This window comes from Ahaetulla prasina, chromosome 6 (genome assembly GCF_028640845.1).
Source record: "Ahaetulla prasina isolate Xishuangbanna chromosome 6, ASM2864084v1, whole genome shotgun sequence".
In the NCBI taxonomy this organism is placed as follows: Eukaryota; Metazoa; Chordata; class Lepidosauria; order Squamata; family Colubridae; genus Ahaetulla; species Ahaetulla prasina.
The window spans coordinates 61,581,185-61,606,952 of NC_080544.1; the positions used below are offsets into that span (position 1 = coordinate 61,581,185).

At 38.8% G+C, this 25,768-nt stretch overlaps 1 protein-coding gene across 1 annotated transcript in view; it reads right to left on the reverse strand.

The window, feature by feature from the left end:
• SLIT1 (slit guidance ligand 1) overlaps nt 1-25,768 on the reverse strand; it is a 177,896-nt gene that overhangs the window by 47,104 nt on the left and 105,024 nt on the right. Inside the window, exons 5-12 of the mRNA XM_058189305.1 lie at nt 11,350-11,421; nt 9,276-9,347; nt 7,610-7,681; nt 6,274-6,437; nt 3,805-3,952; nt 2,190-2,261; nt 1,571-1,642; nt 773-844 (exon numbers count right to left, since the gene is read on the reverse strand). Of these exons, the coding sequence (XP_058045288.1) occupies nt 773-844; nt 1,571-1,642; nt 2,190-2,261; nt 3,805-3,952; nt 6,274-6,437; nt 7,610-7,681; nt 9,276-9,347; nt 11,350-11,421 (744 nt within the window). The remainder of the gene's footprint in view (nt 1-772; nt 845-1,570; nt 1,643-2,189; nt 2,262-3,804; nt 3,953-6,273; nt 6,438-7,609; nt 7,682-9,275; nt 9,348-11,349; nt 11,422-25,768) is intronic.

The following is a 25,768-nucleotide window of genomic DNA, read 5'->3' on the forward strand; positions in this document are numbered from 1 at the left end:
GTCATCTAATGCATACTTCCAAGTCAATATGAAAATTAAAGTTATTCTTTGACATTTGCATCTTTCAAGCACTTATTTTATAAATAAATAAACAAACAAATAAATAAAAATTTGCATCTTTCAAGGGGTATGATTAGCTATATTCACATAAAAATGCACATTTCAGTAGGAATAATGTACCACATTTAATTGACTCATGGAAACTGCTTGCAAAACTGTAGATTAGAAGAAAGAGTAATATATATAAAACAATGAAATGCACAGGATAATTTGTATGACTTTTCATGTAGTTGCTTTTGATGGTGAACTGATGCAAAAATGAGATGCCATTCATTTAAGGTTGGAAAATGACAAAAAGTATACAGCTATTTATCCAGCCCTAATTCAAGCCAAGTAAAGGGATAGAGAGAAAAGTCCACAGGGAAGATTTATAGGGCTAAAAACAAATAATGTTTCTGTCTGGAATAATGCAGATGGAACAGAAATAAAGGTAGGCTAGGAAGAGATGCAGAAGCTGATGCTGGAAATGAAATGATAGCAACTAGGTGTGAAAATGTGGAAAAAATATAAATGAGTAAGGCAGGCAGTGTGGAAAATAGAGTACAGTATCCTCAGTTTTTAAGCAACTGAGGAGGCTGTTAGTTTCTGAAAATAAATAATAACTATGTCGCTGGAAATGAAGTTCTAGATGATTGTAACAGAGGTATCTAAGGGTCTCCTACTATGCTGATATCCAGATAGCCATTTAGCTATCTTTCTTATTGGTGCTTACAGTAGTTGTAGTGCATAGAGGCCCCCAAATACTCCTTTGGGCAACTCTGTGATCTTGTTCCCATACAAGACTCTGGAAAAGAAATAAAATCAGTTCTTGGATTAGTGATGCCCTATATAGTGTATTGTGAGAAGAGGCTATCATACATTATTCAATATTAGGCTCACTTTTGAATACACAGTTTCCTTATATCGCACACAACAGCAATGTTTTAGCATTTAAAAAGATTAATATCTGGGTTCCTATAAGTACTGTATACTTATAGGTATACAGTATAGGGTGTATACAATACACCCAAAATATGCAACCGCTTAAGTCAGACAAATAGCTAAAACTCTATAAAGCTGCAGTTTTCAAACATTCTACTGCAAGCCCCCCCGAAAGGAAGAATTGCAATAGTGTAATGTAATTAATCAGCATAATGGCATGAAAACCTGATTCAGAGAAATATTTTCTCTCTGAAACTAACTATGAAAATGAATTATGAGGTAACTATTATACGCATTATATTTAGGAGATGAGCCAAATGATTTTCTAAGAATGGAGATTTGGCAGTATCTAGAAACGGAAATAGCTATAGAAAATATTGGTCAAAGAAACAGGGAACAGAGACTGGCATCTTTAGGGAGTTCCAGCTTGAAATTTTCAGGATATTGTAAGAATTACTCTGGCTGGCATCAGTTAAGTTGTACAAGTGGAGTCATGAAAGAAGAACATTCTTTCTCAACATGCAACCAGGGTTTTGCATCCATAACTATAGTAATATATTTCATATGTTTTCCCCCACTGACTACTCACAGAGAGTTGAGTGAACGGAGGCCTTGGAAGGCATCAGGTGCAATTTCTGAAATCTGATTGTTGCTGAGGTCTCTAGAACATATAGGACAAAATCAACATTCATAAACACTCAAAAGCCTTGTCACTTTTCTTCCCTGTAAACTCTTCCCCCAAAGAGTCTATTTGCCATTTCAATCTTAAAAGTCTTGAATTATAGATAACCATAAGTAGCTATTTTCTGTGACAATAATGGACAGCAAAGGGACCATTTGATAACCTTGGAAATCTGAAGAAATATATAAATCTTGGCCTATTCCTTTTACTTCCATTCTTTACCCACATAACATAATAAAATTTTGCACTACCCTCCTGAGATTCAGAGTTGGATTCATTCTTTCTGTTTAAGGATAGCTAGCCACCTGTGGATTTCAAATGCCTTGTCTCTGATCTAGGTCTAATTTGCCGTTCAATTTATCCTTTCCACCTGGATAATAGATAGATATCAAGAATAAAGAGTAATTGTATAATGAACAAAGATTGCACACAGCCAAAGAAGCATAGACTAAACCAAAGGTGGTGAGAAATGTAATTGATAGAAGCTGAATGATTGGATGGAAATGATCTGTATCAAGACACTCACATCCTACGCAGTTTCTTGTATGATGAGAAGGCTCCAGGGGGAATGGACTTGATGCCATTGAGTTCCAGACGTCTGTGTTATAAGCCAAGCATTAGAAAGAAAACAACTGGGGTACACCAATAAAAATAGATGAAATACTATATTATTCAGTAGGGGCATTTTAGAGAGCAAACAGAATCGTAAGAGAAAGGAGAGTTCTGCCTATCTGTCCATGCCTATCTAGCATGACTTTCAGCTCAGCTTGCAGATTAATTAATAATATTTTTATACAATTAAATTGCTATAGTATATATTTTGGAAATCCATGCAGAGTTTTACATTTAGTGAAGTTGTATATGATTTAGTAATCATATACACACTTTGCTGTTCAGCACATTGTACATTCATTTGCAAGCTACTTATGTGGATGTAATCACATGATCACACAGTAAATAATTTCTCAATTATCTCAGTCTGCAAATCTACATAATCTATTTTCCTAGTATATTTACTTGGATATAATGCACGAGTTAAAAATTATATTTAAGCCTAGATAAAATATTCATGAACTGACTATTTAAAACTTATTACTTAGGATAGTTCTCATATTTTGTCTGCATAATTTTGTCTGCATAATAGAATTTCAGGGCTGATTTGATAAATGAAGGAAGCACAAGAATAAGTTATTTTTTAAAAAGTTTATACATTTGAATACATTAATATTCCACTTTCTTCACTTAAACAGACAAAAGTTGGATTCAGACAACTATTCATTTATTCATTCGTGCAATTTATATGGCTGTCCATGCCATACAAAACTTAATGTGCTATACCAAATTAAAAGCAAGAAATAACATCTGACAAAATAAAATGAACTAAAAACAATAAGTGATTCAAATAACCAAAACTATTAAAACAAGTTTATAAAGCTGCCTGGCCTAACACTCCCTTAGGGAGAGCTAAGTCTTTGAAAATTTTGCAAGGCAGTCAGGATAGAGAACATCTGGATCTTGGGCGACAATGCTATTTATAGGGTAGATGCGGCAGAGAAGGCATTATCTCATGTTCCATCAATGCTTGCAATGAGGAGACATAATCAAAGATAGGTGGTCTTGCCAATAGCCAGGCTCTATGCTGTGCTATAGGGGACAACTAGCACCGTGAATTGCATTTAGAAGCCCACTGGCAGCCAGTGCCGTTCATGAAGTAGCAGTGTTACTTGAGGTGCACCCATAGCTCCTCACAACACTGTATTCTGGATCAGCTGTAGCTTTCAAGTGCTCTTCAAAGGCAAACCCATGCCAGTAACCCACGTTAGAGGTACCTAGTCATCAGTGACTATGAATAGGGTCTTCTAATCCAGATAGGAGTACAGAAATAGGTCTCTTCCAATCAACATTCCTTAACTGCTTCTCAAGCAAAAGCTGTAAGTGCAGAAGGAACATTAGATTGTGTTCAAGTCTGAACTTTTTTTTTATTTATTTGCATTTATATCCCGCCCTTCTCCGAAGAGAACTGGGCAGTGTAGCCCCCTTTAGAGCCAAAAATAAAAAAAACCCTCCTGGATAAAATTGCCTCCAACTCCACTGCTACTAGGTCACATAATTATTCCCTACCCAACATGTTTCCTACTCACATCTCTGTCATGGTTTCTGGTAAATTGGCAGGGATAGCTGTTAGACCTTTGCCACGACAATCTACAATGCCGTTGCTACAAGTACACATGGCAGGACAGGACCCAGATGAAAAACTGCAGATATGAGTTCTGGTAGCATCATCTTGGCCTGGAGAAAGAAAAGGAGAAAGTTATTGGATTCTCTATACAAGAGGAGCAAAGGTGAATGTTTCTGCAGTGCACACAAGAGACCTTTATATATGCACTTAATCTTTGGGAGCAGATATTATGTTATAATGTGGGGAAAATTTGGCTTGACTTAAGCAAAGGAATTTACTCAATTAACTGACTATTTTTGAGCAACATCTTTCAACACAGGGTCACAGTATAGACAATACTGGTAGTTAAATTTGTGTAAACTCTTCAAATGCAAAATAAAAATGTATTGCTGTACCACTTTTAAATCTTTTCCTCTGCAAGCTGGAGAGAGTATGGACTAGAAATATGTAAATTTCTAAATATAATAAGTCCATATTTGATTTGAGACTTCAAGAAAACATTGCCAACTGGAACTGATACCTCTCATATTCATTTTGGTCAATCAGAACCAATACTGAGTTCAAACGTTGAGGGACAGCAAGTATACCAACTGTAAAAAGAAAGGGGCAAATATGCCTTTTTACAAGGCTGAGTGTGCAATGAGTAAAGAAACCAGAGAGAATGGAAAAAGCAGGTTAGCAATGTGACAGAACAGAAAATGTAAACACCTTATATCGTTTTTCTGATCTCCCAGACATAGAAGCTATATTGGTAGGGATAATCTGAGACTGGAAAAAAGATGGAGAAAAATGAGAAAAGATTTCACACACACACACACACACACACACACACACACACACACACACACACGTCTTTTAGAGAAAGAAAAAGTTGAAACTGGAGGTGGCAGGAAGCTAGTAGAAACATTAGAGATGTCTTAAAGAAAAAGGATAGCTAGCGAGTGAAGATATTATGCTGTCTCCTGAAGAGATGCAAGTTACACTGTGATCGAAAATCACTGAAGAGGAAATAGAATAAACATTTCTGTGGAAGGGGGAAGACAGCATGGCATGAGATCTATCTGTCTGGTGCAGACACCCAAAGGGAGGAAACCATTCAAAAGCATGAACACTATGTTAGCTGCAAGAGGTTGCCAGTTAAGTTTTTACCTCAAACCTTTGCTTAACTCTTTGGAGAATTTAGTAATAGCTCTACGCCCTGCTACAGCTTAGAACAGGCATGCTACTATAAAACAGAAACAATATTATTGAAGGCAGGAAGATATTTCATCTTGGAATGGTAGAGTAATTAGATCATAAAACAATTTGCTACATTGGCTCCTTCTTTGAAGGCAGATGCCATAAGGTAGGGGGAGGGATAAGTAGTTGTGAAGCTCTGATGCATGCTTTAGTTGAATGTCACTTGGATAATTATCTGGCTGAAGGAGTAAATCTTACAGAGAAATAAATGTATTTCTATCCTTGGTATGCCTCAAACAATAATAATATTTTTAATGAACTGGGTTCACATGAAGATCCTTGTATGCTATATTTGATCAATCCAGAGAACCCATGACAGACAGAATTCTCTTCAAAACCACAGGTAATTGTTGCAGCATGAAACACTTTCTGCTGTGCATTAACTAAAAATAGAAATAGGAAAGCTGCCTGAGATAATATTATCGTAAAAGAAAGAGTAGTTATATGTAGAAGGGAAATTGGCAGGCATAACCATTGACTCTTTGGTACAAGTGCTTCAGTGGTTCTCAACCTGTGGGTCACGACCCCGTTGGGGGTCAAATGATGATTTGCCAGGGGTCGCCTAAGACCATCGGAAATATGGGAAATATACTTGCGAGTCGAAGAATCGCGCTCCAAGGTTGACTCCACAAGCCAGCTGCAGGCTCTTCAAATCGCTAGCCGAATTCGGCTTCAGGCACGATGAATTAAAAAAGAGAGAAATCTTTGCTCTGATGTCTCCCTCTCAAGCCAGCTGCAATCACTCCCAATCGCTACCCTAATCTGGCTTCAGGCGCGATAAACTTAATAAGGGAGGAGTCTCCGCTTTAATGCCTCCGTCCTCAAGGCAATTGCAAGCAGTTCAGATCGCTAGCCAATACAGCTTCAGGCACGATAAATTCAAAAAACCAGTTTGACGCTTTTTCCCCCCTTCTGCAGCTGCTGAGGCGCGCTGAGATCGCTGCCTAAAAAAAATAATTTTACGGTTGGGGTAGCCACATCGTGGGGAATTGTATTAAAGGGGTCGCAGCACTATAAAGGTTGAGAACCACTGTGCTAGCTAGTCTGTATTAAACCTTAAAGCAGACAAGACCATCCTCCTGGTTGTTTGGGGAATCCTAAGAGGATTTTCTTCCAAAGCTTGGAGGAAAATTCTTTTTTTTTTTTTTGCCCCCATGGAGAAAGCTCCTAGCACTTCACTGATGCCACTGACCTGAGCAGCTGAATTCGTTCTTTTGGATTTCTGCAACATTTAGACCACGAAGGGATGGAGGACCAGCACATTGTGTGAAGAGGCCAATAGTAGGTCGCTGGCGGAGCCACTGGGAAAGCCAACCCAAATGACAATCACAGATCAGCTGATTGGAGTGCAAGCGGCTGCAGAGACAAAGTAAAGGTGTGGGAGGAAAGAAAAAAAAAAAGCACCTTTTGCTTGATACTTCTAATTTACAAAGCCAGTTCTAGAGAATAGGTAAGCTAATGAATTTGACTGATAACTTGGAGACATTTCCTGGAAAGGAGATTCTGATTCTATAGGAATAGGAATGAATCCTGCATTAAGAAGTGGATTGAAATGGTCATCCAGATTTTTGTTTGCCTCTTCAATGATGGCATTCACCCACCCACATTGTTCCTGGAAGGCACTCAAAAAGGGCCATTTGAGATAGTCAACTATTCCACTAACCAACCTCAGACTGAGTCATGCCCAGGTTAATTAATTCCATTCAGTCTGTTGTATGGTAAGAATCATAACCCCATTCAATTGTCCAATTTCGTATATCAAGTCTTCAAAGAAAAAGAAAAAAGTAGCCAAAAAGCAAATATCTTCATTAGAGATGTTACTGCTAAAGCGGAGCATCACGGAATGTATCTCTCAAGCATTGATTGGCACAATGGCCAAGCCAATGGGGAGAGGCTACTGATGATAGATGTCTTGCTAGATCTTGTGAGACACTAGATATTTCTGAAATTGGGTGGGATTCTGTTTCCCCAAAGGGTATTTTTTTTTGCTATATGTTGCCTGAACATCCAATAAAGAGATATCACTGGTTTTGTGATTGACTGAATTAGATGTCCTTGGGCACACAACTAAACTTTTGAAGATCTTCCCATATTATTATGGTTTCTCACAAGTCAAGCTTTAGTGTCTACCTGGATTTGTACGAGTAGTTTTTATAGCAACAGTAAGAATTGGGTCATGATTTCAACAAGTTTTTGCTTTTTGCTTTCCGGTCCAGCCTATAGCCCTGAGATTATCTGGTGTTCTTCTATCCAAGAACTACCAGTATTGCCCCTGTTTGGGTTTTCCAAAGTACCTTAGTTTGGCTAGAACTCCACATATCAGACCCAACATGTTGGGAGCGTTTCATACTGTGAACACATTAATCCTAAAGGTAATCTACAGAATCTAAAATTGTCAATAAGCATTTCAGTCAAAAATTCTTATATTTATTAATTTCTGGTTCCTCCTGATATATATGATACCCAGTCAATTATGTTCTGCCTCCCCCACCCTATCACGCCCAGAAGCCATTTCCTTATGTGCTCACAAAGTACGCAGTTTGGGCATATGGTTGAAGCTGGAGATGGGTATGGAGCTGATATTGTTGTTGTTCAAAGTCCTGCAGGAATGAGAAAAAGGAAGAGCATCACTTAATACTTGAAATATATTTTATCTGTCTGTCTGTCTGTCTATCTACCTACCTTCCTACCTACCTACCTATAGTATTTCTATCTATCATCTACAGTATTATTTATATAGTAGTCCATCTCACAAGAAAGTGATTTTAAACTTAATTAAAAACAAATACATTAAAACAGTCACAATTTAAAAATATATATATATATATATATATATATATATATATATATAAGGCCCTGAGTCTGGGGAATTCCATTCCCAATCCAGAAATGGTGTCACAGAGTTCAGGCAAAGAGACTGCTGTGCAGCAGAGAGAATGGTACAAGAGCAGCAAACCCAACTGATCCCTACAGCTCAGCTTAATAAGCAGGGCCTCATATCCAGTGACATGTGGTACAGTGCTCTGAAAGCCATATGACATCCCACATGACAATTACCACACCTCCACCCTGCCCTAGGATCTCAGCTGATGCCAGACTATAAACCTAACTGGATATAACTTTGGAAATGATACATGCCCAGTCAGCCCTCTCGTCAGTAACTAAATTACTCATAAGGGAGGCCTTCTTACAAACCAAATTTGCATTCAGAAGCAGCAGCTAAAAGTCTCTGAAAATCTGCTGACAGGATACTAGGGCTTAGACTGAGGAGCTGACCCCGAGACCAGTAACAAACATCAGTCTCATGATCCCTGGAAATAACCCACTCTCTGATTCTCACCATATTCCCCCATGCAGTGGTGGGATTTAAATTTTTTTACAACCAGTTCTTTGGGCGTGACTTGGTGTGTGTGGCGTGGCTTGGTGGGCATGGCTTGGTGTGTGTGGCAGGGGAAGGATACTGTAAAATCTCCATTCTCTCCCCACTCCAGGGGAAGGATACTGCAAAATCCCCATTTCCTCCCGATCAGCTGGGACTCAGGAGGCAGAGAATAGATAGGGGTGTGGCCAGTCAGAGGTGGTATTTACCGGTTCTCTGAACTACTTAAAATTTCTGCTACCAGTTCTCCAGAACTGGCCAGAGCCTGCTGAACCTGTCCACACCCATCAGCACCACAATACTCTTCCATTCCCCCAACAGCAGTCCCATCCCTATATCCAAACCTCTCAGTTCCTCAAACCAGAAAGCAACTGCTTTCCTTATCAGCCATGCCTGGGAGGGGAAGCACTTTAGACTATCAGGTTAAGCTTTAAGTAGAAACACAAATTCCTAATAATCACATATGGGGGACCCCTTCACAGTTTGATAACCATTTACTTATCTACTAAATGACTCCACAAATGAAGGGAAGCCATGGGTTCTATGAATTCTCTTACAAAATCCTCTTTCATAGGGGGTGATCTGAGAGGACATTGCCCATGGCTTCTAAGTCTGTAGCTCAATCTGGGATGCAAAAGATAAGAACACCTTTTTCATCTTGGTACCCACAATGTGGAATTCAACTCCAAAATTCTGCAAACAGCATAACTATTAATAATAATTTGGGGATTTGGAATCCACAGATTTAGAAGATCCTGAGATTGGGGAAGACTACAAAGACAACTCTTGTATATTTCCTTAAGAGAGATACTTACAATACTTCCAGCCCACGGAGAGCACGAAAGGCCCCTTCTTCAATGCAACTTATATGGTTCTTGTCCAGCTGCCTGTTTGAAGAAAGATAGGATAAAAGTGCTACCTATTCTATATGTATTGTACAATAAGATGTTCCATACATCAGCACAGCTTTAGTAGATGAGAAGTGAAGGAACACAAAAAAAAACCTGTGATCAGAAAGGAGCATTAGAGAACTGCAAGAACTGATGATGGGAAGGTTTGTTTGGAGAGATTATGATTTGGAGTGGAACAGTGTCCACAAATATTGCATAATAAGTGGCAGACAATGTTTTTAACCTATTTATCTTCCTTTGCATAGACTTATGAAATCATCAGCTGCCTCATCTTGTTATGCTGCCTCATTTCAGGGGTAGGTTTCTGGGAGAGGCGAGTAAACATTACATATCCCAAGAGTACATACTCCCACTAGGGTACCTAAGTCACAAAGGTCACTTGGCTACCCATTTAAAGCAAGTTGAGTATTTATGTTGAGCAGCAATGATATAAGAAGAGCTGGAGATGTTACTGATGATGGCGAAGCCATCCTTTCATACTATATGAGAAAGGCAATGATAAGCCACTTCTCTATTTTACCAAAAAAACCACAGGAATAGATGATGAAACTGTATTGACAATATAGTATAGGATGATGAATTCCTCAGGTTTGATAGCACTTGACATGATAAATTATTTACATTGTATTTATTGGGATGAATGGGGAAATTACCTCTTTTTTCTCTTTTTCTTTTCTTTCTTATATTTTTTTAGATTGTATAGTTTTCATTCTTTCTATGTGTAATCTTTAATTAAAATTATTTTAAAAAATTTTAGGGGGTCAATCTATATTTTCCAAAACACCTGAAGGCAGGACAAGAAGCAATGGGTGGAAACTTATCAAAGAGATAAGCAACCTGAAACTAAGGAGAAATTTCCTGACAGTTAGAACAATTAATTAATCAATGGACCGACTTGCTTCCAGAAGTTGTGGGTGCTCCAACTCTGGAGGTTTTTAAGAAGAGATAGGGCAACCATTTGTCTGAAATGTTATACAGTTTCCTGCTTGAGTAGAGGACTAGAGGACCTCCGAGATTTATTTATTTATTTATTTATTTATTTATTTATTTATTTATTTATTTATTTATTTATTTATTTATTTATTTATTTATTTGTCACAACAGTATATATAAGCATAAGCATGAAAATAAATACATAATATATAAGCGTATATATGAGCATAGATATGTAATAACTATATTAATTGGATATAATGAAACAATAGGACAGGAACGGTAGGCACATTTGTGCTCTTATGCACGCCCCTTATAGACCTCTTAGGAATGGGGTGAGGTCAATAGTAGACAGTTTTTGGTTAAAGCTTTGGGGATTTTGAGAAGAGACCACAGAGTCAGGTAGTGTGTTCCAAGCACTAATAACTCTGTTACAGAAGTCATATTTTCTGCAATCAAGATTGAAACGGTTAAAATTGAGTTTAAATCTATTGTTTGCTCTTGTATTGTTATGACTGAAGCTGAAGTAGTCTTCAACAGGAAGGACATTGCAATAGATGATTCTATGAGTTAAACACAGGTCCTGTCGAAGGCAGCGGAGTTCTAAGTTTTCTAAATTCAAGATTTCAAGTCTGGTGGCATAAGGTATTTTGTTGTATTCAGAGGAGTGGAGAACTCTTCTTGTAAAATATTTCTGGACACGTTCAATTGTATTGATGTCTGAAATGTGGTATGGGTTCCAGACAGGCGAGCTGTATTCAAGAATTGGTCTAGCAAATGTTTTATAAGCTCTGGTTAACAGTGTAGTGTTTCTGGAGAAGAAGCTACGTAAGATTAGGTTTACAACTCTTAAAGCCTTTTTTGTGATGTAGTTGCAGTGGGCTTTGGCACTTAGATCATTTGATATGAAAACTCTGTTATATTGTTATTTGAAAAAAAAGATGGTGGGCGCTAAGAGGCAAAAGTGATTTGATGGCACATAATCAATGATAAAATCAACAGCATGATGCAGTGGCACACTATCCTATCTACCATGGTCACTCACAAATTCTTGAGATCAGTGGCTCCACGGAATGCCTTTCTGGGCACAGCCTGAAGAAGGTTCTCACTCAGGTCTCTGCAAAGATAAATTTTTAAAAAAGAATTTATCAGTTAAGAGGAAGAGGGCTGATAAGGTAATAGGAGAGAAGGACCGGTGGAGCCCAGATACATGGTCACCTTTACTATTGTTACACACACCAGAATTATCCACATTGTTGCCATAAGTCAACACTGATTTGATGGCACCTAATCAAGAATGAGCTCTGGAAATACAGATTCTACATTGTCTGTTCTTTTCAATAAGTGTTACTGGGTAACTTTACAATAGCAAGATATTTTGTGGCCTATTTCTATAATGATTTGGTTTTAAGAAGTTCAAAGGACCTCTTGCATTTTTTGAAAAATCTTATATGTTTGTATTTTAATTGTCAGGGTTCCAAGGAACACCCCCAATGAAATAAAGCTCTGAGGCTTGACGTTCCTCAAAGTTCCAATTTATTAGAGATATCGTGTTGGCACAGCTGGGAAAACCTGAAATTGAAAGCTTTCAAGTTTTCCACCCCAGTTGACAGTTCACAGCCCTGCCCCACACCCACAAGTTCATCACATAGTCCAATCAACTCTTCACACTCAATTGGATACAATCTTCAGGCAATTTCCATCAGACGCAGGATGTCCTTGAATGCGGAATGTTGTTATGACTAATTTTCTACCACTCCAACAACAACCCCCTCCCAACTTCAACAGCTAAAATATGTGGCAGTTAAAAAGCAAAGAAGAAAATTGCCTTCCAAAACTGACATTAACTTTTTAAAAAAAGAAAAAGTCTGCATCCTTGGATTTGGGCGTGTATGCTGTGAGCCACACTGAAATCCTGATTCACAGATCTAAAATATGTGCTCTGTCTTTTTCTTTCAGCTTGCCTTGTCCACTTTTTTCTTCACTTAGTTAGTATTTTTGAAATACTAAATGAATAATTTTGCTATTATAGAATAGAAAAATATAGAATATAGAAATATAGAAAAAGATGTATGAACAAGAAATAAGACACAAAGTACAGTGGCGCAAACAAAAAAAATCTAAGATAATAAAGTAACATATATGTTACTAAAGACTTATAAAATTAATGATGTTTCAACAGCATCCAAATATCCCCGTGGGATTTAAAACTAAATGGTTAACACAGCAGAAATCAGTAACAAGTACATAAAAAAGGTAAAGGTTCCCCTTGCACATATGTGCTAGTTGTTCCGACTCTAGGGGGCGGTGCTCATCTCCGTTTCTAAGCCTAAGAGCCAGCGCTATCCGAAGTCGTTTCCGTGGTCATGTGGCCGGCATGACTCAACGCCAAAGGCGCATGGAACGCTGTTACCTTCCCACCAAAGGTGGTCCCTATTTTTCTACTTGCATTTTTTATGTGCTTTCAAACTGCTAGATTGGCAGAAGCTGGGACAAGTAACGGGAGCTCATCCTGTTACACGGCAGCATCAGGGATTTGAACCGCTGAACTGCCGACCTTTCGATCAACAAGCTCAGCATCCTAGCCCTTTGAGCCATCACCTCCCTAACAAGTACATAAACAATAGTATAAAATCAACACTATAAGTTACATTGATCGTATAATTTGAAACATCCTCAAATCAAGATATTTAGATGGCTCTTATAGAACATTATAGTCCAAGAACAGATTCCAATTCCAATTAAATTTTAAATCAGATTTATTTTTCAATTAAGGTATTATTTAAGAACACTCTTACAGTTAGCTAGCCTTTGTTCCGAAGAATGAATCAAAGAATGTTTCTAGTATAAATCGCATAGAATCTGTTGAAGGGATATATGGTTAAGCACAATTTAATAGGATTATGCAGGTTGTAATGGAATTACAACTTTCCAATTTTTTTCCATTCTACTTCTAAACATTCTACTTCTAAACATGGGCCTCTGGTGGCGCAACAGGCTAATGCAGCCTATTATTAACAGCAACTGCTTGCAATATTGCAGGTTCAAGTCCCACCAGGCCCAAGGTTGACTCAGCCTTCCATCCTTTTTAAGGTAGGTAAAATGAGGACCCAGATTGTTGGGGGGCAATAAGTTGACTTTGTATATAGTATACAAATGGATGAAGACTATTGCTTAACACAGTGTAAGCCGCCCTGAGTCTTCAGAGAAGGGCGGGATATAAATGCAAAAAAAACCAAAAACATTTCCAGTACTGTTGTACTTTGCAACATTGCTACTACATTTGAAAAAAGAAAAACGGTCCAACCTCTAAAACCTCACCCCCCCCACACACAACATTTTTGGGAAAAAGCATTATTCATTTTAGAAATCAAAACTGGAACATCATACCAAAGATAAAACAATTCTAAGTATAGTTTTCAAAATATTTGATGCTCTTCTATTCAAATTCCCATCTCTACCCTAAATATTCAAATTCTTCATCTATTTGACATACAAACTTTATCTTTTTCGCAGTCTGAATCATATTTTACTAATAATTTAAAACTGTGCCTAAGGATGTTCAATAGATGTGGAATTCAGCTATGTCTTTCAGAATTCTTTCCTTTTTACAGTAATTCTTTTATTGATATATAGGTAATTTGTTTGAAGTTGATGAACTGTGTATTTCACAGTATAAATAAAAACTACCAACATAAGAATGGGTTATTCATTACATATTAGTGAATTACAATGTATAAAACTCTCTCTCTCTCTCTCTCTTTCTCTCTTTCACACACACACAAACACACACACACACACACACACACACCACCACACTACATTGTTCAATAGTTTTCAAATAATTGAATAACAATATGTTGAACTAGATTCCAGCAGGGGGCAGAATAGGCTTTTAATTGACATTGGGCATATCCCTCCATTCTGTTTAGTGTCTTTTTTCTAAGATCTTTGAGATAGAACATCTGGATTTGACATATAAATTGGGGAAGGCCTGATTACTGCACATTTTGTGCCAAATAACCAATCATAAGTGATTCATGCCATAATAGAAACATTTCTTTTATAATAGATATGCAATGCTTTGTAAACTAGATCATTTGTGCTGGTGAAAGCTAAGGTATCAGATCTGGTTTGTAAAAATCCAACCAACTGCCATCTAGTGAATGTCTGGATTTTTGCAAAACAGATTTGTTAGCCTTAGGAAAGACAGAACTAGTTTCATATCTTGCTGCACAAATTACATTGTGCATTTTCTACTCATGGAGAGAAAGTATTGCCTTGAAAACACCTGCCTTCATTTCCTCAGGACTGCCTTACAAGAGGCAGAAATTCTTTTGCCTCCTTCTCCCTAGTTCAGAATGTTGCTCCAGGCAAAGATTAGTAGTGTACACACTCTAGTCCAGGGGTCTCCAACCTTGGCAACTTTATGACTTATGGACTTCAACTCCCAGAATTCTTCAGCGCATGCTGGCTGAGGAATTCTGGGAGTTGCAGTCCACAAGTCATAAAGTTGCCACGGTTGGAGACCCCTGCGTCCAGTCTGCTATTATGGTAGTATATACTAAATTCACTGAGTATTAATTATTAAACACCTTGGCAACCAAAACAAAGGTTTCATAAGGATTATTGTTTTGTCAAAAAACAAAGGAGTTTCTGTCAATTCTGTTCCACCAACCTATGTTTTTCAGTAGCAACGCAAACATGAAAGCATGAAAGAATAACATTCTCTGTAGGGACAATCTTCAAGAATACTGTTTTCCCCACAACTTTATTCCAATTTCTTGAACTATATAAATTGCTTTATTATAAAAATGGGACAACATTGATAGATTTAATAGATCCCTGAAGATGTATCAGCTCAGCTCATCGACTCCTTCCTATTGAAAATTTTTATTCACTTTTGGATCGTTGCCTCTCTTCTGCCATTAGTCAAGACCTCTGTAAAACTGCCACAGAACTGTGGGATTGCAGGGCTAGGAAGAAAGATGAAGTGTCTGACCTTTAGAGATCTTCTCTTCCAGAGACAGCTTCCTTCAGGATCTTTTCCCTGAAGGAAAGGAAGGGGTTCCTTTGTACAACTCTGATTTCAGTTTCATGGCTTTTCCGAGGAACATTAAGCTGCCACTTTCCCAGACATGAACTGCTCCAATGTTGATGAATATCAGTTTGGAGCAAGAACTCTGTCTGACTTTAAAAGAATAACCTGTCCGCTATTTCCTTCATCCAGCCATCCATTCATGCTGAGTCAGATAAATGGATATCCAAAGACAAGCAGCTTTTTTACAGAATAAGAGACCATTACCCAGCAATGAGTGGGAAACTAGCTGCGCATGTGGTTAGACCCATCTGCCTCACCAAGCATATTCCTGGCAATGCAAATACTGGCCTACACAGCTGAATTGTGTTGAGCCTCTATTCTATTCATCTCCAATTTTATGCTCCTTTATTATTTGTTATTTAATTAAGGATAGGAAAAAAAATTTTTTTGGGGGGGGTGTTGGATTTTAATATGACCTAACCTAATTTGCATTCTTTAATGCTGTAGCTGGGAATTAATTATTTTTGAATTTTTTCACATTTCTTCAAGTTTTGTGATAAAATTCTGATTCAAAAAATGACTACAAGTATCTGGGGGTGGTGGAAGATTGGATTAATAAAACTCTAAAAAGATTTCTAATTACATATGATTATGTATTATTTTAAAGTTTCTATTTCTAATACTCCCTCTCTTCCCCCTCTCTCTATATTTAATCAGGGAATATCACAGTATAAAAAATTAGACAAAAGGGTTTATAATTTTGAACAATGTAAAACTGAATTTGAAAATTGAATTATGTACAAATGATAAATATGTAATTGCTAAAATGAATGAATTTCAAAATTTGTTCAAAATTTGAAATAGAACAAATGAAAGAATGTATAATAAAGTGGTCTAAAATTTAGAGTTATACAGACGGAACAATTGGAAAATGTGATTGAACGGTTAAGAGTTACACTACGTTATAGTCATAAAGATAATTTTTATAAAATTGTCATCAGAGAAATTGTCAAGAATGTTAATAATGGTGCCTCAAATTCATGTAGGAAATATAAACAAGAAGGTATATTTGATCATGTTTGGTGGACATGTAAAAAAGCTAGAAAATTTTGCATTCAAATACATTCACTGATTCATGTGATCTATATGACAACTGCAGCGAGATTATTTATGCACAAAAGATGGAACAATTCAGCACAAAATGCAAGGGAGGAATGGTTGGTGAAGATGATGAAACTCACTGAGATTTCCAAATTGATTTCTTTTATTGGAGAAAAGATAATATCTGCATTTATCGCTGACTGGAAATCCCTTACAGATTAACGACTAGTCGCTTAGCAAATTTTCAAAATTACAACAGACTCTGAAAAACCTACATACAACCCAGGATTCCAAGTTCTGATGTCCCTGTTCTCCTTGGCAGTCATGTAACCACATTTTGATGCTTGGCAACTGGCCTGCATTTATGGCCACTTGCAGCATCCTGTGGCCATGTGACTGTGATTTATGACATTTTTGTTAGAAACTGGCATTTACTTCAGGTTTCTGAAAAAACCTTCCCATACCTTACATTGGGTTTGCTTATCGACCATAGTGTTTGCTTAATTACCATGGTGCTTACTTAACAATTGTGAAAATCACTTAATGACTGTGGTGTTTGCTTAACGACCACAACAAAAACATCATAAAAACAGGTATAGTCATGTGGTGAATTGCTTTATGACTTTCACAATTTATGTTTGAAATTGAAAGCCCAGTTATGGTCGTAAGTCAAAGACCACTTTTATACACTTTTTTATGATAAACAAAAAAAATGAATGTATGATTTATGGTTTGAAAGTTTAGACAGGATAGATAGAAAGAGTACATAGAAAGAAAAAAGTCATATTGTAACTTTAGAGAAAGAGATATAGCCCAGAGTCACTTAGCTGAGTTGGGCAACTATAGCAATTGAATAAATAAATAAATAAAATGCACATGATAATTATACAAAATACATATAAATATTTATGCAGACTTTTAAAAAGTCACAAACTGATGCAAAAATGGGGCAAAATGTGTTTAATAAGATAAAATAAATGATAAAGTATTAAACAGAGAATCTAGACCTATTTGTAATCTATAAACAGAAGTTCAAACTCAATGAGATTTTCAATAAATAAAAGCATGAAATTACACTACTATTTAGTCCAAATAGAATAGAATAGAATAGAATAGAATAGAATAGAATAGAATAGAATAGAATAGAATAGAATTTGATTGGCCAAGTGTGATTGGACACACAAGGAATTTGTCTTGGTGCATATGCTCTCAGTGTACATAAAAGAAAAGATACCTTTGTCAAGGTACAACACTTACAACAGTTAAAGATAGTCATAGGGTACAAATTTAATACTTAATGATACAACACTTAAAGATAGTCATAGACTACAAATAAGCAATCAGGAAACAGTATCAGTATAAATCATAAGGATACAAGCAACAAAGTTACAGTCATAAGTGGAAGGAACTATTAGGCATAGTCCTGACTCAGTTTTTGCATTCTCTTTCCCTCCTCGTGTCTCTCCTGACAACTATTCAAAAGAGGAGAAAGGCAGGGGTACTATGATTCCCTGGCTCTGATGAAAAGTATTGATCATCAAGGGGCAGGTGTCTATGAATTGAAGATAATGCATTCTCCCATCACTTCTTGGGTGACTTGACTTTAGCAGCTTCCATCCAACATAATATCAAGTTTTCCAGAACTGACATTTGTAGACTCAATCAATCTTCAAAAACCACCAGGATTCTGTCAAACATGTAATAGTGACTGTATCAAGAAATGCCCTATATTATACTTAGCATGTGACCATATGATTTAATGCCTGGAAATGAAAACTCCACTCTGATGGAAAGACCATGATTTTAAGACCAATCTAATAACATTTCTAATTTAGTTGTTATCCCACCCCATCACAAATTTACGGCACACAGAGAATTGCATAGGAACATGTGTTTGCCTCAGCACCTGATGCCTGTTGTCTTTGTCTCCTACATCGTGCCATATATGTTTTGGACATGTCATCTATAAGACCTATGTGGGACGGGTGTTTTGACTGAAAGCAAGGTCTCCCAATGCGCTGGCCAGCATTCAGCAAGGAACTGAAGCCAAACTATCTGACATCCATAGGGCACAGCTTTCTCAGTGGGGTGCTCGCTCAGACAAGCAAGCCAAGCATTTAATCTCCTGCCCTACGGGCCAGGCTGAGCCTGATGCAATAAGGGGATGCAATGGTATTATGTGCCTTTCATTCTCTTGGCTAATCCCAACTTCACACTTTAACCTGATTGAAGCATGTTTGGCTTGCCAGTTCCTTGTGCTGAGAGGATTAGGGCTGGACACAGCAGGATGATAATTGCTTCTTACTGCCTCAGATCAACCATTCTATTTCCAATGCACAGTTGTGAAACAATCAACTTGCACTTGTGGTGTTCCCTTCTCAAATTTTCACTACACTTATGCCATTAGATATATAAGCAAGCAAGAATCTTGATGTTCTTTAAAGACTAATAAAATTTGAAGTTTAGTTCATCTTTCTCTTCCTCAGAATAAAAAAGGACACATATAGGAGCTGGAAAACCAGCCAAGTCATTGAAGAATAATATGCACTAGTAGCCCAGAACAGTAGAAATGATGTATCAAAATTATAGGCTAAGGAATAGGAATAGGTTAAGTTTGGCAAAGGATGTAAAACAACAAAAAGTTAACCAAAATATAATAATCATTACAACAGTTGCTCAATTGCTCAATGGTTAGCCTGATAAAAGGCTATCAGATAACAACAACAACAACAACAATTCACCTATTACTTTGGTTTAAGTAAAAACTAAGGTGTATTCCATGAGTTAATTATGAAAAGCAAGAGGAAAAGGCAAGGCTGGAGTCAGAGGTGATTTTCAGCCGGTTCACACCAGTTTGGGAGAACCGTTAGCGGAAATTTGGTGTGGTTCGCCGAACTGGTAGCAACCTCTGGCTTGCCACGCCCCCTAACTGGTCACCCGGTCCGCGCTCGCTCACCCCGCCTACCTGCTCAGCACTCACCCCGCCTGCCCACCCACCCTGCCTTGCCCAGCCATTACTTTCAGAATCTAGCCGCATACTTCTGCTCACCATTGCTGGCAAAGGTAAGGCCGAAGGGCCAAGAGGTGGGCGCGGGAGGGAGAGCTGGTGGAAGACTGATACCAGCGGCGGGTGGACTGATGCATGTGGGGACGGAGGGGAGCATGTGGGAGATCGTGGCACTGGAGCTCTTCCCATGTGTTTCCCCAAGCCAGCCTAGCCTGTGAGGGAAGCACATGGCAGATCATGGCACCGGAGCCCTTTTCCAGCTGGCCTTCATGTAAGAAGGAAGCATCTGCCTCTGGACGCAGAGCATGTTTTCAGCATGCAAGGCATTTGTCTGATAGGTATTCACCTCGTGCAGAGAAATCGAGCTTTGTTCCTATCTGCCAAAGCCTCTATTTTGCTTAGTTCGCTAGAAAATCAGTTGACTTCCTAGCACTGGTTCTCGAGACAGCAGGTTTCTGTTCTGTTCTATTTTGACTGAGAAAATATGGATACTTCTACACAGTGGTGAAATCTAAATGTTTTTGCTACCTGTGAAGGCAAGTCTGGCTTCCTGCACTGCTCACTAAAAACCTCAGCAGTACCGCTGTGCACTTTGTGTGTGTGCGTGTGTGTGTGACTTTGCTCCTGGTCTTTCGCAGCAGCCCATGCCCAACGTTCCATCCCCAGCCACTCATCTTAAAGGCGCCTCACCCCGCCCCTGCAGGAAGGGGACCCGGTGCCTTGGCTGCTCTGGCTGCCCCAGAGACCCCTGATCGGCCTGCCCAGGAGGTGCAACAGGTGAGGCAGTGATTGCCCCCGGCAGGCTCAGAATGGCAGTGCCCGGATCTGCTCCGGGTCCTTTAAGAGCAGTGGAAATCAGCCATCATGCCGCACGACCCCCAAGGCAGCTCCCCCAAGCGGACCCACCACACAAGGAGCACGATCTGGGGGCAGCTTTGGGCAGCACGGCACGGGCAAGGCCAGAAGGGATGAATTCCCCAACTCTGGTTCAGCTGGCTGGGGACAGGACGTTGAGCATGGGCTGCAGCGAAAGACCAGGAGCAAAGTCTCACACACACACACACACACACACACACACACACACACACACACCATGCACTTCCTCCAAATGGAAAAACGCCAGGAGCAAGCGTGCACTTCTTTTTGCACTTGCTCCTGGTATTTTTCCATTTGGAAGATGGAGAGAAGGAGGAAGAAGAGGGAGACGATTCCAGGCGCGTGAAGCAAGGCATGAAAATCCGCAGCAGGAAGTTTGAGATGAGTGAAAAGGGGGAAGCAGCCGAGCACTTTGTTTCTCTCCCACCCCCCATCATCTCCAGGACTGGGTAGCTGAGGTGGAAAGGCAGGCAATCTTCGGGACTAGGAGGCATTGGGTCTGGCTTGGTGAGGGGGGGTCAGGTTGGTCAGGTGCTGATAATCGGAACCTTTTTTAAAAAAAAATAAAAGCATTTTTTACTAGTTAAAATGTTTTAAAAAGTAAAAAAAAGTTGACCACACCCACCCAGTCACATGACTACCACCAAGCCACGCCCACCAAGCCACACCCACAGAACCGGTGGCAAAAAATTTTAGATTTCACCACTGTTTCAAAGCAACATTTCTGACTTACAGAGAAAGGCTGCAAGTGATAGAATAAAATGTATTCTATAGCAGGGGTTTCAACCTTGGCAACTTTAAGCCTGGAGGACTTCAACTCCCAGAAGTTGAACTCCTGGGAGTTGAAGTCCGCCAGGCTTAAAGTTGCCAAGGTTGGAGACCCCATTCTATAGCATGGAGGACGTCAAAAGTAGTAACATTATCTTTTTCTCAATGAAATAATTCTTGATTGCACACTAAATATGAATCAGAAGTATAATTGGCTCCAAAACAAGGAATGCAAGTTTAAGCTGTTTCGAAATCATGGGAGGAAGTGCTTCAGCTTATTTTTGCCTGAACCAGTCTTGAATACTGTCTCCTGTTCTGGCCATCAGATTTCAAGAATTCAGAGAAACTAAATGATTCGGCTAAAGCAATGAGGATGATCAAGGGACTGGAAACTAAGTACTGAAGAGAGTCTTTAAGAGCTGGGCATGTTAACCTTGACAACACTGAGGAGAATTACCTTCAAATACTTGAAAGGCTGTCACACAGAAGTAGCTCCAATGATGCTTGCTATCATTCCAGAGTTAGAGAAATTGAGTAATGGATTTAAGTTACAGGAAGTGGATTCAATTTGTTAGGAAACTTCCTAACAATAAAAGCAGTTCAAGAGTACAGTCAAATGCTTGGAGGGCTCCCTTTCATTTCACTCACCACATTTGTTGGATTCCTGCACTGAGCAGGGACTGTACTCAGAGACCTGAAGGGGTCTTCTAATTCTATTAACTTATTTCTCTTTTCCATGCTGGGCATGACATAGCTTATGCTGAGCTATCTTTCTACCTAACTAGATGGTGCAGCCTAGACCCTTTTTACCTATTATAAAATTAAAGAGCCAATCTCCATTTTTTATTCATCTACTCCAAGCCACTGCCAAACAGTGTCTTGTGTGGTGAATATGCCAAAGGCAATGGTTTTTCTACCATTTCTACTTTGGTTTCCTTCTGCAGCTTTTCTACTTGGTTTTCTACTTTGCTGTTCTTCTGCAGCTTTTTATTAGCCAGTGGAGAAAATATCCCCTCAAGCAGGGCACTGTAGCAAGAAGGGGGAGGATAGTTCTAGAGGTCTGTCAATGTTTTTTTAAGTAAATATTTCTGTTCCTGAACCCTCGATTAGGCATCTTCCAAGTTTAAAATAATATGAAATAAAAGAAATCCGGACAGATGCAGTATGGGAAACTAACAAATAAACAAAAAGGTATTCCTCTGCTTCCTCAGATGAAATAATGGAGGCTTTTTTCCAACCTTATTGGAAGCCTGTTGAGAGAAGGTGGTGCCATCCAGGGAATTGACAATATCAGAGAATATTGTGATGGAGAGAACAGAGACTGAGACAAATAACTGAAGTGAAGGATTGCTAGCGATGAGAGAAGCGACATGTTTATGCATCTTAACACTCCCAAAACTTGCTTCTGATCATGCTTCCTACTGTTGACTACTGACTTTACCACTGCAATAATGGATGGTAAAATGCAACTGATTTTCCACATCTTCATGCTCAGCTTTGGATGATACTAGAGTACAGAAATGACATCTAAGACTAATAGGTCCGAGGATGACTTAAGCCTGTCTCTTTCATGGGAAGGGATAAGATAAAGGCTAAATCATGGAGGCAAGGAGGAAAATTACATCAAGGCATGAATGAGTAATGCAAGTGGGAATAAGGCTTTTAAAGGCTTTCATATCACAGTATCTTTGTTTGTGTTCCTTTTTGCCAGAAAAGCCTTGGTATATTGGCTGGTTAAAGTACTGTATATATTGCTAGTGTAATGCTAATCTTTTCTTAGAAAATAGATGTTTCTTGGTACTAAGCACATGACTTCCATTCCTATGGGACATTAGGCCTGCTTGAAAGCTGCTAAAGCACCTGCTACCATTCCTCTCAAGTCCCCTCCAAGATCTGCCAATATCCCACCTCCTGCTCTGGAAAACTCATAACACCCTATAATGCAATGCATTCTCCTGTCACTGTTGGGGACAGGAATGAAGAAATCCCTATGGAGCCAAAATTTTAAGAGGTTTCACAACTCCTCCCATCCAGCTGGTCACCAGCACCACCAAAACAGCAGGCAGCCTTGAAACCTTCCATCTCATCTCTCCCCGCATGATGGACATAGTAATTAGCACAAAAGTCGCCTCTGATTCAGCCCCTGGGACTGATGCTTTCACAGCTGCTGGTTTGGCTCTTGTCTGTTGGAAGCACGCAGACAACAGACAGCAGACAGGTAGAATTAGCCAGAGTAAAAGATGTTTCCTCAAGCGATATTTGTACTGTGTCAAAAGGAAGCATATTTTGCAGCTTTGTTTAATAAAAGCTTTCTGTTGCTGCAGCAAAGGGCCAGGTCCTAAAATTATAATTATAGCTCTGTTTGGTTAGGATTAAAATATAAAAAGTAACAGAATCAACATTAAAACATTTACGGTAGCAGATTATAAAATGCTACCACTTCTGGAGAGAAGGACAAGGATGGCACCATCCACCGTACTGGGCAGGAGGCAATAGACAAGCTCTGGAATTGTCATGGCAACATTTAAAGCCATCTCTGATCAAAAGCCTCTAGGGTTTATAGTATTCTGATCAGCTCTCCAAAAATCCATTTCTCTCCGGTTCCCAAAACAAATTTAAAACTGTCCAATTAGCAGTTAGGCACTTGCAAATTCAAATGTAATTTACTGCAGGAGCAGTGGCTTCCTTCCTCTCCTGCTGTGACCACAAATCTGAAGAGTATTTAGACCCCTGCATGTAAATGAGATGCTTGGGCCAATTCAGTGCCTGGAGAGGGGCATATTATGAACGGCTCTTTAGTCCTCCATCCATATATATCTTATATCTCCTTGCACATATACAAGCATATGTTCAAATCCAAAAAAGTCGATGGGAGGTATCTGCCTCACATCTGTTTCATCTTTTAAAAATAAAGGTACAATGGAATTGGTGCATTGACAGATACCTTCCCAGGGAGAAGAAATTGAACACTAAAGAGCAAAAGAGACACAACATGAACTGACAGCTGGGAGGTGAAGCATGACACATTCCACTATGGAACAACAATGAGTATGAATGAATTAATTTAAACACTGGAATAAGCTGCAAAGAACTGCATTTGCCATTACTTCTAATCTGCAAAACAAGTCAGGGGCTTTCTTAGCAAAGCCACATGTAGACAGAGACTGAAGAGAAGAGACACTGTTAACAAGAGGAAATTGTCTTTGTTAGAAAGATGATGGGAAAAACCCTTTGAATTTTGTAATTTAGGACAGCAGATTCTGCAAATAAATTGTGGAAAAATGTAACTGTTTTATATCTTAATCTGAAATTGTTTTTGATAATACGATAATCAAATGAAGTACTGGAAAGGTTTTGCCATGCAGAAACTAAGAATAACTAAGAATAATTAAGAATAACTAAGAATTAAGAATTAAGAATTAAGTAAGCGGCATGCATAAGAGCACAAACATGCCTACCGTTCCTGTCCTACTGTTGCTTCATGCTTATGCTTATGTATGATGTTATGACAAATAAAAAAAAATTCCTCTGGAATTTCTACAGCAGGAGATTTACAATTTGCATTTGGCCATGATTCTAATCAGTTCAGAACTTCTGGGCAGGGAGGATACTGCAAGGAATTTTAATGTTATATATTTCCTTATTTCCAGCTTTGATCAACTCTACATATCAAATTACATCTATTTTATATTTTTTATCATTTGAAATGGATGAGCACCACTGGTCAACAAAATCACAGTATAATTATTAACTCTCACTGAATATTGAGAGATGAGACAAAACTGCCTTATTTCCACTAATGTTCAAACAGTTGAATTCTGCATCCATTGAAGTTTTTGTCTAGAGGAGTTCCATTTAGGGCAGGAATGTCAAACTCAAGGTCTGGGGTACTTAGATCTGATACTTATATCGGTGTGCAGCCCTCCCAAGCTCCGTTTTCATTGGCAGAAGGTTGCAGGAGGTCGTGGCAGCCAAAAACAGAGCTCAGGAGCCCATTTTACTGGCAGAGCACTCAGGCTATCACAGGCGCCCCCGACATGAGTGACATTGAGCTGGCCACGCCCACCCCAGCCCCCAGAGGTCAAGCACAACCCTGATGTGGCCCTCAATGAAATTAAGTTTGACACCCCTGATTTAGGGAATATTATAGTAATCCACCTTAACTGTCAGTCACCAGGTATATTCTCTCCATATAGGGCTGCAATTGACACCCAGCACTCTGAAACTGCATTTCTGATTATTTTAGTCGCCAGAGCAAAAGGACTAGGATTCCTAAATGGCTTTGTCTTCAAGCTATAGTCTTTCTTTAAAAAGTTCTATCCAAAGTATTAGTTCATTAATAAAATAAAAACTCCTGCAGCTAGCTGGTTACTGGATAGCATCAGGCCAGATGTTACACAGCAGCTTCATTTTGCAACTCTGAGAAACTGTCCAAGTGGTAATTGCTTCTGTGAATGCAAGAAAGAACCAATGTCAGTAGCCCCAAGAGGCCACTTTAAGCCCTTGAAACATATGGAATATCATGCATAGGTACCACAATAATATGCAATCCATACTATTCAACCAGGTCTAACTTAATTAGTGCCCATTGCATGTGATGGGAGCCTTCCAGCTGTTCCAGTGTATTGGAGGACAATATTATCTTGGACCTTGTTTGTCTACTGATTCAAG